This window comes from Euleptes europaea, chromosome 11 (genome assembly GCF_029931775.1).
Source record: "Euleptes europaea isolate rEulEur1 chromosome 11, rEulEur1.hap1, whole genome shotgun sequence".
NCBI lineage: Eukaryota > Metazoa > Chordata > Lepidosauria > Squamata > Sphaerodactylidae > Euleptes > Euleptes europaea.
This window is the reverse complement of record NC_079322.1, coordinates 70,373,304-70,386,543: the sequence shown is the minus strand read 5'-3', so window position 1 is coordinate 70,386,543 and position 13,240 is coordinate 70,373,304. Positions and strand designations below refer to the sequence as shown.

At 44.3% G+C, this 13,240-nt stretch overlaps 1 protein-coding gene across 1 annotated transcript in view; it reads left to right on the top strand.

The window, feature by feature from the left end:
* DPP6 (dipeptidyl peptidase like 6) overlaps nt 1-13,240 on the top strand; it is a 442,706-nt gene that overhangs the window by 240,360 nt on the left and 189,106 nt on the right. Inside the window, exon 3 of the mRNA XM_056856977.1 lies at nt 8,911-9,009. Within this exon, the coding sequence (XP_056712955.1) occupies nt 8,911-9,009 (99 nt within the window). The remainder of the gene's footprint in view (nt 1-8,910; nt 9,010-13,240) is intronic.

The window sequence follows — 13,240 nt, the reverse complement described above, 5'->3', positions numbered from 1 at the left end:
GTACTTTAACAGCTCTTTGTATCTTAAACCATGAGTCATGGTGTTCCAAAGCTGCTGAGAGGAATGACACGTCTTACAAATATGATCCAGAATAATAATACTCAGTCATTCTCTGGGCTCTGTAGAATACCAAAAAGAATACCAAATGTCGGAGCCATCTGAAGCCTTCTCTGACTCACTCTGTTTCTGGGAAGGGACCAGAAAGGTGGGGGTTAAACTACCTATTCCTAACCAAACTGCAGGAGGAGACGAACAGGGACACCTGAACCCGAGCCTAACATTGGTAGCTTAAGTTGCTGTAGGAGGGCTTCACCTAGGTGACCAGATGTTTTTGGAATCAGGGCTTCCCTGTTTGCAGTAGGACTTCTGGAGCATTGGAGACTTTCTAGCACTGCTATAATGGCAAAAAACATTATAGTTCTGGACCTTCATGCTATGTCAGCTGTTAAGGCTTTTTAAATGGTGCAATTTGACAACGGAGCAAGATGCGCTGATAGGGAATCTTTGTTTTCTTCTTTGTGTAAAAAGCTCCCTGCAAATAAAGAAACCCTGGCACAGCAGAGAGGAAACACTGCAGCCCAGGCCGCTCCATGCTGTGCTACTTTACCATTACTATTTGTTTGTTTGTTTTTTTAGTAGTAGTATGTTTGTAAGTGCTATCAAGTTGCAACCAACTTATGGCATCTCCAGCAAGAGGCTTCAAGGCAAGTGAGAAGCAGAGGCGGTCTGCCATTAGGAAGAATTTTCTAACAGTTAGAGCGGTTCCTCAGTAGAACAGGCTTCCTCGGGAGGTGGTGAGCTCTCCTTCCCTGGAGGTTTTTAAGCAGAGGCTAGATGGCCATCTGTCAGCAATGCTGATTCTATGATCTTAGGCAGATCACGAGAGGGAGGGCATCTTGGCCATCTTCTGGGCATGGAGTAGGGGTCACTGTGTGTGGGGGGGAGGTAGTTGTGAATTTCCTGCATTGTGCAGGGGGTTGGACTAGAAGGTGGTCCCTTCCAACTCTATGATTCTATTCTACAACTTAAGGACCATCTACTTCGCTCATCTTCGGAGACCCTGCTTTGCGTGTCCCTGTGAACTGAGCCTAGGCAAGTGGCAACCTAAGAAATTGCCTTCTCAGTCTTAGCACTGTGTTTGTATGTTTACAAGCTTTTATTGAACTGTATAAATATTTTAAATGCCACTTTAATGTTTTAAATGTTTTAATATTTGGATGTTTGCCACCACAGGGACCCTATTTGGGTGGAAAGGCAGCACAGATCTGTTTTAAATAAATTATTTATTTCAATAAATGCAGCCTCTGTGGTTGCGACGCTACCGTCAATATGAACATACAAGCTAGAACAGCCTTACTGAAGTCAAAGGGCTGAAAATTCCCTGTGTCCAGCAGGCAGGGCAGAGAGGTAGCCTAGCAGCCACCCTTGACAAAGTGATCAGATTTGGAAAGTATAGCAGACTTTGGAGTTTTATGACAGGTAGGGGATTGGCTCTATAATATTATCCAATATCTGGGCCCTTTCCAGAGTCAAGAGTTGCATCATGGTTAGAGACTCTGATCAGGGCTGGGAGACCCAGGCTCCAATTCTTGCTCATCTATGAGCTTATTTAATGCTTTAGGCTGATCCTGCATTGAGGAGGGGGTTGGTCTAGATGGCCTGCATGGACCCTTCCAACTCTAAGATTCTATGAATGTCTTTTGGTCTATTGCTTCTAGGGCTGTTGTGAAGATAAAACAAGGGTGAAGAGGCCATGTACCTGATGTCCTTGGAATACGGGGAGGATTTTAAAAAGAGAATTATCCTTAGGTTTTCTGTGAGAAACTTCCCTGTGGCTTTGTAATTGGCCCAGCCACATGGATAGGGCTTGCTGTCATCTGTCTTTCCATGGAAATGAAGACGCCCCTCCTGGAGTAATACAGACTTCATGGCTGAGAACTAGGGTTGCCAGCTCCAAGTTGGGAAACACCTGGAGATTTTGGGAGTGGCGCCTGAGGAGGGCAGGGCTTGGGGAGGGGAGGGACTTCAGTGGGGTATAATGCCATAGAGTCCACCTTCCAAAGTGGCCATTTTCTCCAGGTGAACTGATCTTTGCAGCCTGGAGAACAGTTGTGATAGTGGGTGAACTCCAGCTACCACCTGGAGATTAGCAACCCTACTGAGAACCCAAATGGCCCCCACCCACATGCTTAGGTTGTTTAAGCATCGCTCCAGCCACACTGAAGCCAACATAATCCCGTACTGCTAGGGTAATATTTCAAGAAGACATTCCAGAACCAGGAATGCCTGCTTGTAAGCTATATCAGCAACAAGAGCCATCTTGTCCATTTTTCTTGGTTTTTCTCCTTTTCTGTTTTTCCCCATTCACTCTTTCTGTTCTTCTCCCCTTTACAAAAAATATGGTAGCAGTGCAGCTGGAACAACTCAACTTAGGTTAGGGCATTACTCTGTTTTGGGTCCCAGTATGCCAGTTGAAGGTTAGTATTAAAGACACATACACCCTAAGTACATTCGCCTGGAAGTAGGATACATTGACACCAATAGGAAAACTCCCAACTAGCATTGTTATAGGAAGGGGGGTGTCTTTTTCCAAAATACACTTTTTTTTTAATTTAGCCATTGATTCCTCTTACTCTCTATTTCTGTTTCTGTAGAGAACTTTCTCTTCAGAGTTTCCTCTTCTACCAGATGGTAGTGCTGTATGCAGCCTTCTAAAAAGTTTTTTTTTTTAAAAAAGTAGTACTCTGGCAGGAGGTCAGGAATGTTTTGGAAGACCTTGCCTGCCTCTTACCATCTGCAGAATGAAATTCTGAAATTCTGCAGAAGCTTCCTTCCTACTACTCCTCTCTGTGATTTAAAAAAAAATTAAAACAAATCAATTCAAAACAGACTCCAAATTCTTAAAAAGAGGAAAAGAAACGGATTGATGAATTTCAAGAGTTGGGTAAAGAGGAATTAAAAGAATATCTCTTAAAAATGCTACTTCCAACCATGTCTAGAATCAGGATGCAATTGAGATAGGTTGGTGTCGTACAGAATGAAGTACACAGGAACACATGAAGCTGCCTTATACTGAATCAGACCCTTGGTCCATCAAAGTCAGAATTGTCTACTCAGACCAGCAGCGGCTCTCCAGGGTCTCAGGCAGAGGTCTTTCACATCACCTATTTGCCTAGTCCCTTTAGCTGGAGATGCCGGGGATTGAACCTGGGGCCTTCTGCATGCAAAGCAGATGCTCTACCACTGAGCTACGGCCCTTCCCCAAACAAGTATCTATCCCTTTGTTTGGAGTTCTCTTGTTATCCAGGCTAAACCCATCCCTATTTAGAGACGCTATAAACAGACTCCATTGAGCCAATTAATGGAGGAGAAAATGGCTTTTTACTTTACCAGATTCAACGTACTTTAGCCGCTTAAGACTGAACAATGAACATGCTTTATTTCATTAATGGGCACAGCAACTTCCACTTGTACTACATTCTAATAGTTCAATTTTAGCACTCCTTGTGGGCACAGAAGTGTTTATTTTAGAGTGAGCCAAGGAAGGGTTATGCAAATGCTCCATCACAATTCATGCCACAGCACCGAGAACTTGTACGACACAACTTAAGAGCACAGCATGGCAAAAAGTGTGAGTTGTGATTGAGGAACATGCCAGTTGAAAACTCTCAGCTCATGTGTTATATAGCACACAGTGTGAAGATGCATACAGTGGATCCCGCGCACAATGGATCCCTCACACATGAAGAGGAGAGAGGAGAGTTGGTTTTTTATATGCAGACTTTCTCTGCCACTTAAGAGAGAATCACCTTCCCTTCCCCTCCCCACAACAGACACCCTGTGAGGTAGGTGGGGCTGAGAGAGTGTGACTAGCCCAAGGTCACCCAGCTGGCTTCGTGTGTAGGAGTGGGGAAACAAATCCAGTTCACCAGATTAGCCTCCGCCGCTCATGTGGAGGAGTGGTGAATCAAACCCGGTTCTCCAGATCAGACTCCACTGCTCCACACCACCGTTCTTAACCGCTACACCATGCTGTCTCTCAAGGCATTAGTCTCAGAGTACATGCTGTATGTACTTTCTTGTGTCAGTCAAAAAATATGCAGCTCCCAGCAACCACTTAGAACACCTATCACTTTGAGAAGGATACTCTGGCAACAATTTGACACTGATGCCAAATTTCCTTGGAATCTGCACCTTGAAATGAATCAGAATGTGACTGGAAGGAGATGGAGAAGTGCTTAAGTGGAAAAATAGGGTGTGTTGCTTGAGCTTGTATATGGGAGTTCATTTTTTTTAAATGTTCCAGTACTGCTAAAGGGGGGCACAGCATGGTTTGCCCAATCTCATCAGACCTCAGAAGCTAAGAAGAACTGATATCTGGATGGGAGACAGGAAGACTCTGCAGGGGGAGGCAATGTCAAACCACCTCTGCTTTTCCACTAAGCTGGTTCGATACTTGAATGAGAGACCTCCAAGGAAGACTCTTCAGAGGAAGGCAATGTCAAACCACCTCTGCTTTTCTGCTAAGCTGTGTCAGTATTTGAATGGGACTCCAAGAAAACTCTGCAGAGGAATCATAGAATTGGAAGGCACCACTGTACCCATTCTTTCAAAGGAAGGGAGAAGAAAATGAAGGTTCCTATGCAGCATTTCTTATCAAAAATGTTCAGTCTGCTTGTCATATCACACCTCTTTTTAGTTTGCATAGTAAGAGTGTGGACAGCTGCAACTTTCTTTGCCACTATAGCAGTGTCATGGGAGAAGATACACTTTTTAGAACTTCTCCAGTGTTCTGGAGCTCATGCTAAAAAGCCACAGCCATGTACAGCAACATAACAGCCAGGGCTGGATTCAGGTTGAGAGGTCCCTGTTGATCTGCTCATGCAGTTTGTTAGGAGTAAGTGGACAGAGCCACAGAGCAGTCTTGTAATGGCTCATTCCTCTGACCTCTCTCAGTAGGCTATACTAAAGTAATATGAGGCACTAGGAGAACTGGTTTGAGCAAGAAAGAAACTAAAAATGAGGGCCTTGCTATTGCACCCATGGGTCCCCAGTCAGTCAGGGTACCTATTAAACAAAATAATTCCCCACCAGTATCATCACAAAACATCATGCCTGACTGAACAGATGGTGAGCTCTGTATAGATCATGAAGAAGTCCTGCAACACCTGAATTTTGACCCTGGGTTGTATGGGTGTGCATTCAACTTTGCCAAACCAAAAAAACACACACACCCCAAAAAAACACCTTTGCAGCATTTTTTGGCTTTTTTTCTGCCCAGAAAAGGCCCACCCAAAAGGCACCCTTTAACAACAGCCAAAAAAGCCGAATCCAAAAAAGCCCCTCCCCCAAATCCGTTTCTTTCGGCTTCTGGGAATTCCACATAGATTTCAAAGGAGGGAAAGTGCCAGGGTTTGTTTTGCAAAATGCAAAAATGGTGCATCTACCTTAAAAAGCAGCCTCCCCCCCAGAGCCTCACAAAGATTTCCCATGGACAATGATGAAGGGGGGATGCCTTCTTTATCGCCTATGAGAAATCTTTCCAGGGCTCTGGGGGGCTTTTTTTTAATTTAAAGATAGTGTCACTAAATTTGTGGCAGAGCTGCTGGTGACTCTCCTTAGAAGAACCCCCAAGTTTGGTAAATATTGGGTCAGAGGATCCAATTTTTATTGGCCCCCATTTTTTCTTCTATTTGAGGTACAATAAAATTGGACCTCCTGACCCAATCTTGACCAGACTCAGGGGTTCTTCTAAGGAGAGTCAATAGCAGCTATGCTGTACATTTGGTGCCTCTACCTTAAAACCCAGCCTCTCTACCTTAAAAAAACATTCCGTCAAAGATTCCTCATAGGGTATAATGGGGCCGAACGTTTTTAGAATTTCCAGGGGGGAAAGCTCTTAAAAACTCATACCAGTATGGGGTTTCGGCTTTTTTCAGAAATCCCAAAAATTTTCAGGTGTAATATAACTGAATCTGGGGAAACACAAAAAAAATTTGGTGCCCTACTGGGTTGTTGAGAATAGCTATCAAACTCAGAAATCCTTTAAACACCCCAGTTCTCTTACATTGTTGCTTTTATATCTGCGTGACTCCTGCACAACTCCCAAGGCTGTTTGCGCAGAAGCGTTTGGGGTTTGTGTTTCTTTTTACCATTTTAGTGATGCATGGGGATTCGGCGAACTCCGTGCCTTCTTATGGCAAAGTCTCCATCCTTGCGGAGGCAGGGCAAGAACGAAACTCACTTTCCATCGTTGCCTTGAATTCTACAGCGAGAACTTTTGGCCTGTTGATTAGGCAGCCATTGAAACAGCAAGGAGGTGCTCGGAAGAGGCTACGTAGGGAGCATTTTAGGAGGGAGGGCAACCCAGCAAGCAGCTTTGGGGAAATCAGTGCATGCAGACTGTGTTGAGATCATCCCTCTGCTGCTGCACTAGGAAAATGCCTGGGCTGCTCAGAATTCTGAACATGTAACGAGAGTTCATCTTCGCGTCTTCTGTACAGGCCCGAATGGGACTGCACAGAAGACGCTCGATGAACAACTGTTGCAGGTAAAAGCAACCTCGTTTTGGAATTTCAGATTGCAAATTGATTTTTCAGCTTTGGTTCTGTTTTTTATGAATATGTACCATTATTAAAATTAATAGCTAAAGAGAAAAACAAAACTAGCATGCCTTATAATACCAGAATTTACAGTTGCATTAAAAATGATAATTGCAACTGTTGTGGCTGATACATTATTAATCATAAAGTACATGTTTGGGAGAGGGGAGTGTCATGCTCTCGTATTTTACACTCAAACCTGAACTTGCAGATACTTCCCATAGCAGTCCTAACTCTTATTAATACTGATGGCTCATCCCACCCCAATTCATAAGTGTAATCAGCAGCAAATCAAATCAAATCATTTATTAATACAGCCAAAGGCCAGCATAAAATGTAAAGTATACATAAAATATACATCCTATATTAAAATTATACAACTTCCACTTACAACATCTCATCTGTACCAGTTAGTCTGAAGGTTTACCCGGTCTTTGTTCTTCATAAGTGTCTTCCGTTTCCAGCAAACATAGCTCACCCTATCTTCCAATAGATATTCTACCAAGGAGGTCTCAGAGGTGTGAGAGTGTACAAATTGAGACAGGAGGGGGGTGATTAAACGATTTCTGGCAACATTATAATGTTCGCAGTGAAGCAAAATGTGTGCTAGTGTCTCTACCGTATCCATGGAGCAAAAACATTTGCGTGTCTCACTTGGGCAGTGAAGAAACCTTTCTGAGAGTACAGCAGATGGAAGAGCATCAAATCGGGCCCTAGAAAAGGCCCATCTTAATGTTGGGGAAGTAATTGAGGTTAGATAAGGGGCTGGTAATCAGCAGCATGGTTGTTGTTTGAAATGAATGAGTGCCTCCAGTATGTTGTCACATCCAATCTGAATGACTGCGGTTGTTTTACTGGGAACAAGTTCCTTTAAAATGGGTGACGGCAGGTCGAACAGGGGATTAGGGACACCAGCTCCAGGTTAGGCAGTTCCTGGAGATTTAGGGGTGGAGCTTAGGGGAGGTGAGGTTTGGAGGGGTTGGACCTCAACAGGATATAATGCTGGAGAGTCCGCTCTCCAAAGCAGCCATTTTCTGTAGGGAAACTATTATCTGTAGTCTGGAGATCAGTTGTAATTCCAGGAGATCACCAGGTCCCACATGGTGGTTAGCAACCCTACAAGGGACAGAGGAGGCATGGTCATTGTTCTGTTTCCAATGCTGCTTCACAAACCTTCTTGCAAATCTTCACTGAATCAGTGGAAGAGAGCTTTTCAGGTGGATATCTGTGCTTTTGCACAACCGGGGGGGGCAGCGGTGGGGGGGGCGACACCACTGTCTTTTCACCTAGATGCATGTCTGTAGAAGCAAGTTTTGAGAACCTTGGCCTTGAATATCCCCCCCATGCACACACCTCAATTTGTGCATAGCTAGGAGGAGATCTGAAAAAACTAAAGTTTTGCTTCTCTTAGCAGACTCCTTTCAGGAGATAACCACCTAAGTGGCCAAATTTTGCCTTCGTTCTTGTGGGATTTGAAAACGGCTGACTGAAAATCTTACCCCATACCTGATCTTTCCTCCTCCTGTTCAATCATCTCTCCCAGAATCATTAGCACCTTTTTTCCCTTTTAATTATTTTAACCTAACTTTTAATTTTATTCAGAGCTGATCTTGTATCGCAATACAGATGATTTGATTTGATTTTCATATCTAGGAAATTAAACGTTTTTCACTTTTATGAGAACTATTGTGCGTTGCTTTGCCAAATTACAAAATACAGTTTGTTCTCTGTCCTCCAAACCAGTTTTAACCCGAGTATTCCCCAGGTTCATTCTCAGAACAACAAACTGTGGGTTGTTGTTGTGTATGTGAAACATGCTAAGAAAGGGTTTTTTTCCCCTCATGCACCAAAGCAAGAGACAACCAGTGAATGGCTTGTATCTTATGCAGCATGTCCTGTATATAGGAAGGCTCAACTGTAATTCTGTTCATGCTACACAAGTGGTATCTCTTGCATGAGTGGTGCCAATAGTGTGAGCCTGAGTTGGCAGTGTCTCTTGAAGTAGTAAGGAGAGTTTGCAGTAATTATTGTGCCAAAAGTACCATTTGCAGAACCGGGAAAAGCTTATGGGATACAAATTCTGCTAAGGGCATGCACAAATGCAAATGTTGTCGTCTTTCACTTGCACAATGGTACATGTGTAAATCGAATGACACCTTAGGATCCCAGCCTTTGGGACCAGCTTGTAGTCCGGTGAAGAAGAGCGTCATGGTTTTCTTGTACATTTCCTCAAATACAGTTGAAAATAGAGAAGTGATAATTACTCCCATTCCCACATTAGCATATCTGTGTTCTGAATGTTTTACAGTTGAAGACAACAGCCAGTCTCAGAAGAAGAAGATTACAGTGGAAGATCTGTTCAGTGAAGACTTCAAAATTCATGACCCCCAGGCTAAATGGATAAGCGGTGAGTCTTGCAGTTGTTTATGGAAATAGTTTCTGCCACTCTTTGTTCTGTTTCTATTTTAAGTGCCTTTTTTCTGTTTTCCATCTTGTTCTCTGACTTGGTTAAGGTTTCACAAAGTGACTTACTTAAGCTGGCAACAAGGGATGTGTGTGTGTGTTAAGTGCCATCAAGTCGCTTCTGACTCATGGCAACCCTGTGAATCAATGTCCTCCAATACGTCCTATAATTAACAACCTTGCTCAGGTCTTGCAAACTGAGGGCCACAGCTTCCTTTATAGGGTCAATCCATCTCTTGTTGGGTCTTCCTCTTTTCCTGCTGCCTTCAGCATTTCCTAGCGTTATTGTCTTTTCCAGTGAGCCTTGTCTTCTCATAATGTGGCCAAAGTACGATAGCCTCAGTTCAGTCATTTTAGCTTCTAGTTCAGCCCTGATTTGTCTTTTTGGCAGTCCGTGGTATTTGTAAAACTCTTTTCCAATACCACATTTCAAACGAATCTACTTTCTTCCTGTCAGCTGTTTTCATTCTCCAACTTTCACACCCATACATAGTAAGAGGGAATACTATGGCACGTTAACTATGGCATAAATCAGTGTAGCCTATGTATATAGGAGCACAGCCCCCCTGCCACCTGTATGGACCCAAGCACCCAAGCACAGTCATGCTACTATGCAAAGAAGCTATAGAGGAACACCTCCTGCATTGCTGTAGCAATGAATGGAGGGTCCTTTCTTTAGGTGTCACTGGAGATCACGGAATCTGCTTCAGCTGTCTTATCAATAGTGATCCAGTTAAAGCTTTCATGCTTCTAGGTTTTATTTTGGACTTCATTCTACCTTTCAAAGCTGAATACTTTTGCCTTGGAGCAGATTATTTCTCTGCAGATGATTCCAAAGGTGCAACCATTACTGTTGCTAAGTATATGTATTTAGACTCTGTTGTGCAGTTACCACGCCAAGGAACGGGTGTCGCTTTATGTTTTGTAGCCAGATTACAGATATGTGTGTAAAGTGATGTTGAGTCACAGCTGATTTACAGCAACCCCAATAGTGTTTTCAAGGCACGTGATTAAGCTGAGGTGCTTTGCCATGGCCTTCCTCTGCAGAGTCTTCCTTGGTGGTCTCCCTTCCATGTACTGACCCTGCTCAGCTGATCTGATGAGATCGAGCTATACTATACCATTCCACATCCCAGATACAGATATACATGTATAAAATGTGGCTCAAATGCCTTTAAAACACTCTGAACCAATGATCAAGAAAACAGCTCTCAAAAGAGGACCGAGGGTAATGGTAATGGCTGCACCTTTGGAATAATCCGCAGATAAATAATCTATGCCTGCTGACCATTTTTCCCCTTCCCCCCCCACAAAAAAAACATCCTGAAGTTGTGTGTGTGTGTAAAGTGCCGTCAAGTCGCAGCCGACTTATGGCGACCCCTTATGGGGTTTTCATGGCAAGAGACTAACAGAGGTGGTTTGCCAGTGCCTTCCTCTGTATAGCAACCCTGGACTTCCTTGGTGGTCTCCCATCCAAATACTAACCAGGGCTGACCCTGCTTAGCTTCTGAGATCTGATGAGATCAGGCTAGCCTGGGCCATCCAGGTAGGAGGCAATATATGAAGACCCGTATTTTTTCCCCTTGGGCAGGTGCAACCCACCCACAAGGTGGCCCTAGATTATTGCCTAGGTATATGAGGGCGGGGTTCCAGGGGCAGCCTTCTAGTGCCCCGGCACCAGCACCATCCTCCAGGTCACCAGACTGGCAAGCAGCTTGGGGTGTGTCTGCTCTGATAGGCTAGCAGCTCAGTGTGCACCCGCCCCAGCCAGCTGGCTGGCCAGTAGCTTGAGGCTCATCTGAGCTGGCTTGGAGGACACTTTGGCCTGCTGGCCTAGGGTGCCAAAAGCCTTTGGGCCAGCCCTGCACATGGGGGGGGGGGCAGGTCACGGGTGAGGAATTTTGAGAGGAAAAATAGCCAGCAGAGATATTTGTTTATCAGTCACCATTATATACCACCTTTCTTCCATTAAATTCAAAGTGGCATACGTTGGATTCATATACACACACCTCTTTCTCACCCAGCATGGTGTTGTGGTTAAGAGCGACAGACTCTAATCTGGAGAACCAAATTTGATTCCCTGCTCCCCCACATGAGGGCTGGACTCTAATCTGGAGAGCTGGGTTCGATTCCCCACTCCTCTACATGAAGCCAGCTGGGTGACCTTGGGCTAGTCACAATTTTCTCTGAACTCTCTCAGCCCCACCTACCTCACAAGGTGCCTGTTGTGGGGAGGAGGGAAGGGAAGGTGATTGTAAGCCGCTTTGAGACTCTTTACGGTAGAGAAAAGTGAGGTATAAAAACCAATGCTGCTGCTTCTCCTTTTTAGGCATGTTGAGTACTTACCTTAGTCGACCATCTCTGATTACACATAGGATCACCTCCATTTTTGTTGTTGTTGAAATTCCTCTCAAGCACTGTGTCATGCAGATTTGTGCTTGTGCTACAGGACCAGGTTATGCCTTTAGTAATAACTTTATAAGAAACTTGACTAAATTATCGAAATGACTGGAGAAGGGGCACACATCTTTCATCGTCATAGTCAGATCATTAAAGTGACCTGTTTGTGGTGAGATACAGAATCACTTTGAGTTCACTCTCTCTTTGCCCTCTGTATGACCAATGCATCCTTTAAATACCCAACACTGAACACTCCACTGTCTGTCGTTTGCACCTGCTTAGTCAGCAAAATCTGTTCATGAAGTGATCAGAAGAAGAGATTGCAAGGGTATCTACATTTGCAGGGAGACAGACACCAAAGACACACAGAGACTTCTAAATAGTAAGTCACAACTCAAAAGTCTCCAATGGAGGAAGTGGAAAGGTAGCAGCAGAGGGTGGGTAGCAGCTATGAGAACGCCATCTAATCATGCCAGAAAGGAATCTAAGTATACAAACACACACAAACAGATTCATTCAGATATATCCAAGTAGCCTGGCAAATGACTGTCTCTCTGATCGCAACCCTTGTGCAAGATGGAAGCTGGACAATCAGGTGTTTGAGCATAACTGCTTTCTCACTCCCAATAGCTGCCTCAAGTGGCAGCTTTTCCGTTTTTCAAAAAAGGTGTGGGGACTCAATGCAATGTGCCATTTGGCCTACATGTTCTCTTGTAAGGAATGGAGTCCTGTGTCCCGAAAGGGCAACAGAAAGAAAGCCATTGGCTGAGATTTGGTTCAGGTCGAAAAAGGCTGGAGGTTGATCAGGCACTGAAAAAGATCTATAGTGAGCTGTCACTGGGAAAGCCATTATATAAATGTCAAACAGCTTTTGGAACTGAACGGCTTGGCCTTTTGCTGCTGCTGCTTCATATTATGGCACGTCAAATTCTGATTTCAGTTACTTTTGGCATAAAAACTCAAAGGGTCTCCATGGAGCCCCTAGCATTTTTCTTCCGTTTTATAAGTCCTGTGTCACAGGGATGGGTCTCTCTTGCTGAAAAGTATTAAAATGCCATCCTTTTCATCAGAGGCCGCCAGAACAATTTAGCAGCCTTAATTAGCTCTTGTATCGCCCCTGCGGGGCAGGCAAATATTATTATTGCACTCATTTTACAGCTGGGTAAACAACAGAACAGAGTGATGAATCTTTAAGGTCATCATCAAGACTGGTAGATGGGAATACAATATGGTGCAACAGTCTCCTAGGCCATGCCATAAATGACACACTGTTCAATTTTCTAGACATTAGGAAGAATTTTCTAACAGAGCGGTTCCTCAGTGGAACAGGCTTCCTCAGGAGGTGGTAAGTTCTACTTCCATGGAGGTTTTTAAGCAGAGGTTAGATGGCCATCTGTCAGCAATGCTGATTCTGTAACCTTAGGTAGATGATGAGAGGGAGGGCATCTTGGCCGTCTTTTGGTCACTGGGGGTGTGCGGGGGGAGGTAGTGAATTTCCTGCATTGTGCAGGGGGTTGGACTAGATGACCCTGGTGGTCCCTTCCAACTCTATGATTCTATGATTCTATTATTTCCAACATCCACCGACCCCTTTCTACTCTGTTAGAGCAGGCTTTTTTCTTGAAAGCTCCATAACCAGGCAAAAGTCTTCCAGAGAAGAATGCTGAACATAAGAGCCCTGCTGGATCAGACCCAGGCCCATCAAGTCCAGCATTCAGTTCACACAGTGGCCAACCAGCTGCCACTAGGAAGCCCACAAACAAGACAACTGCAGC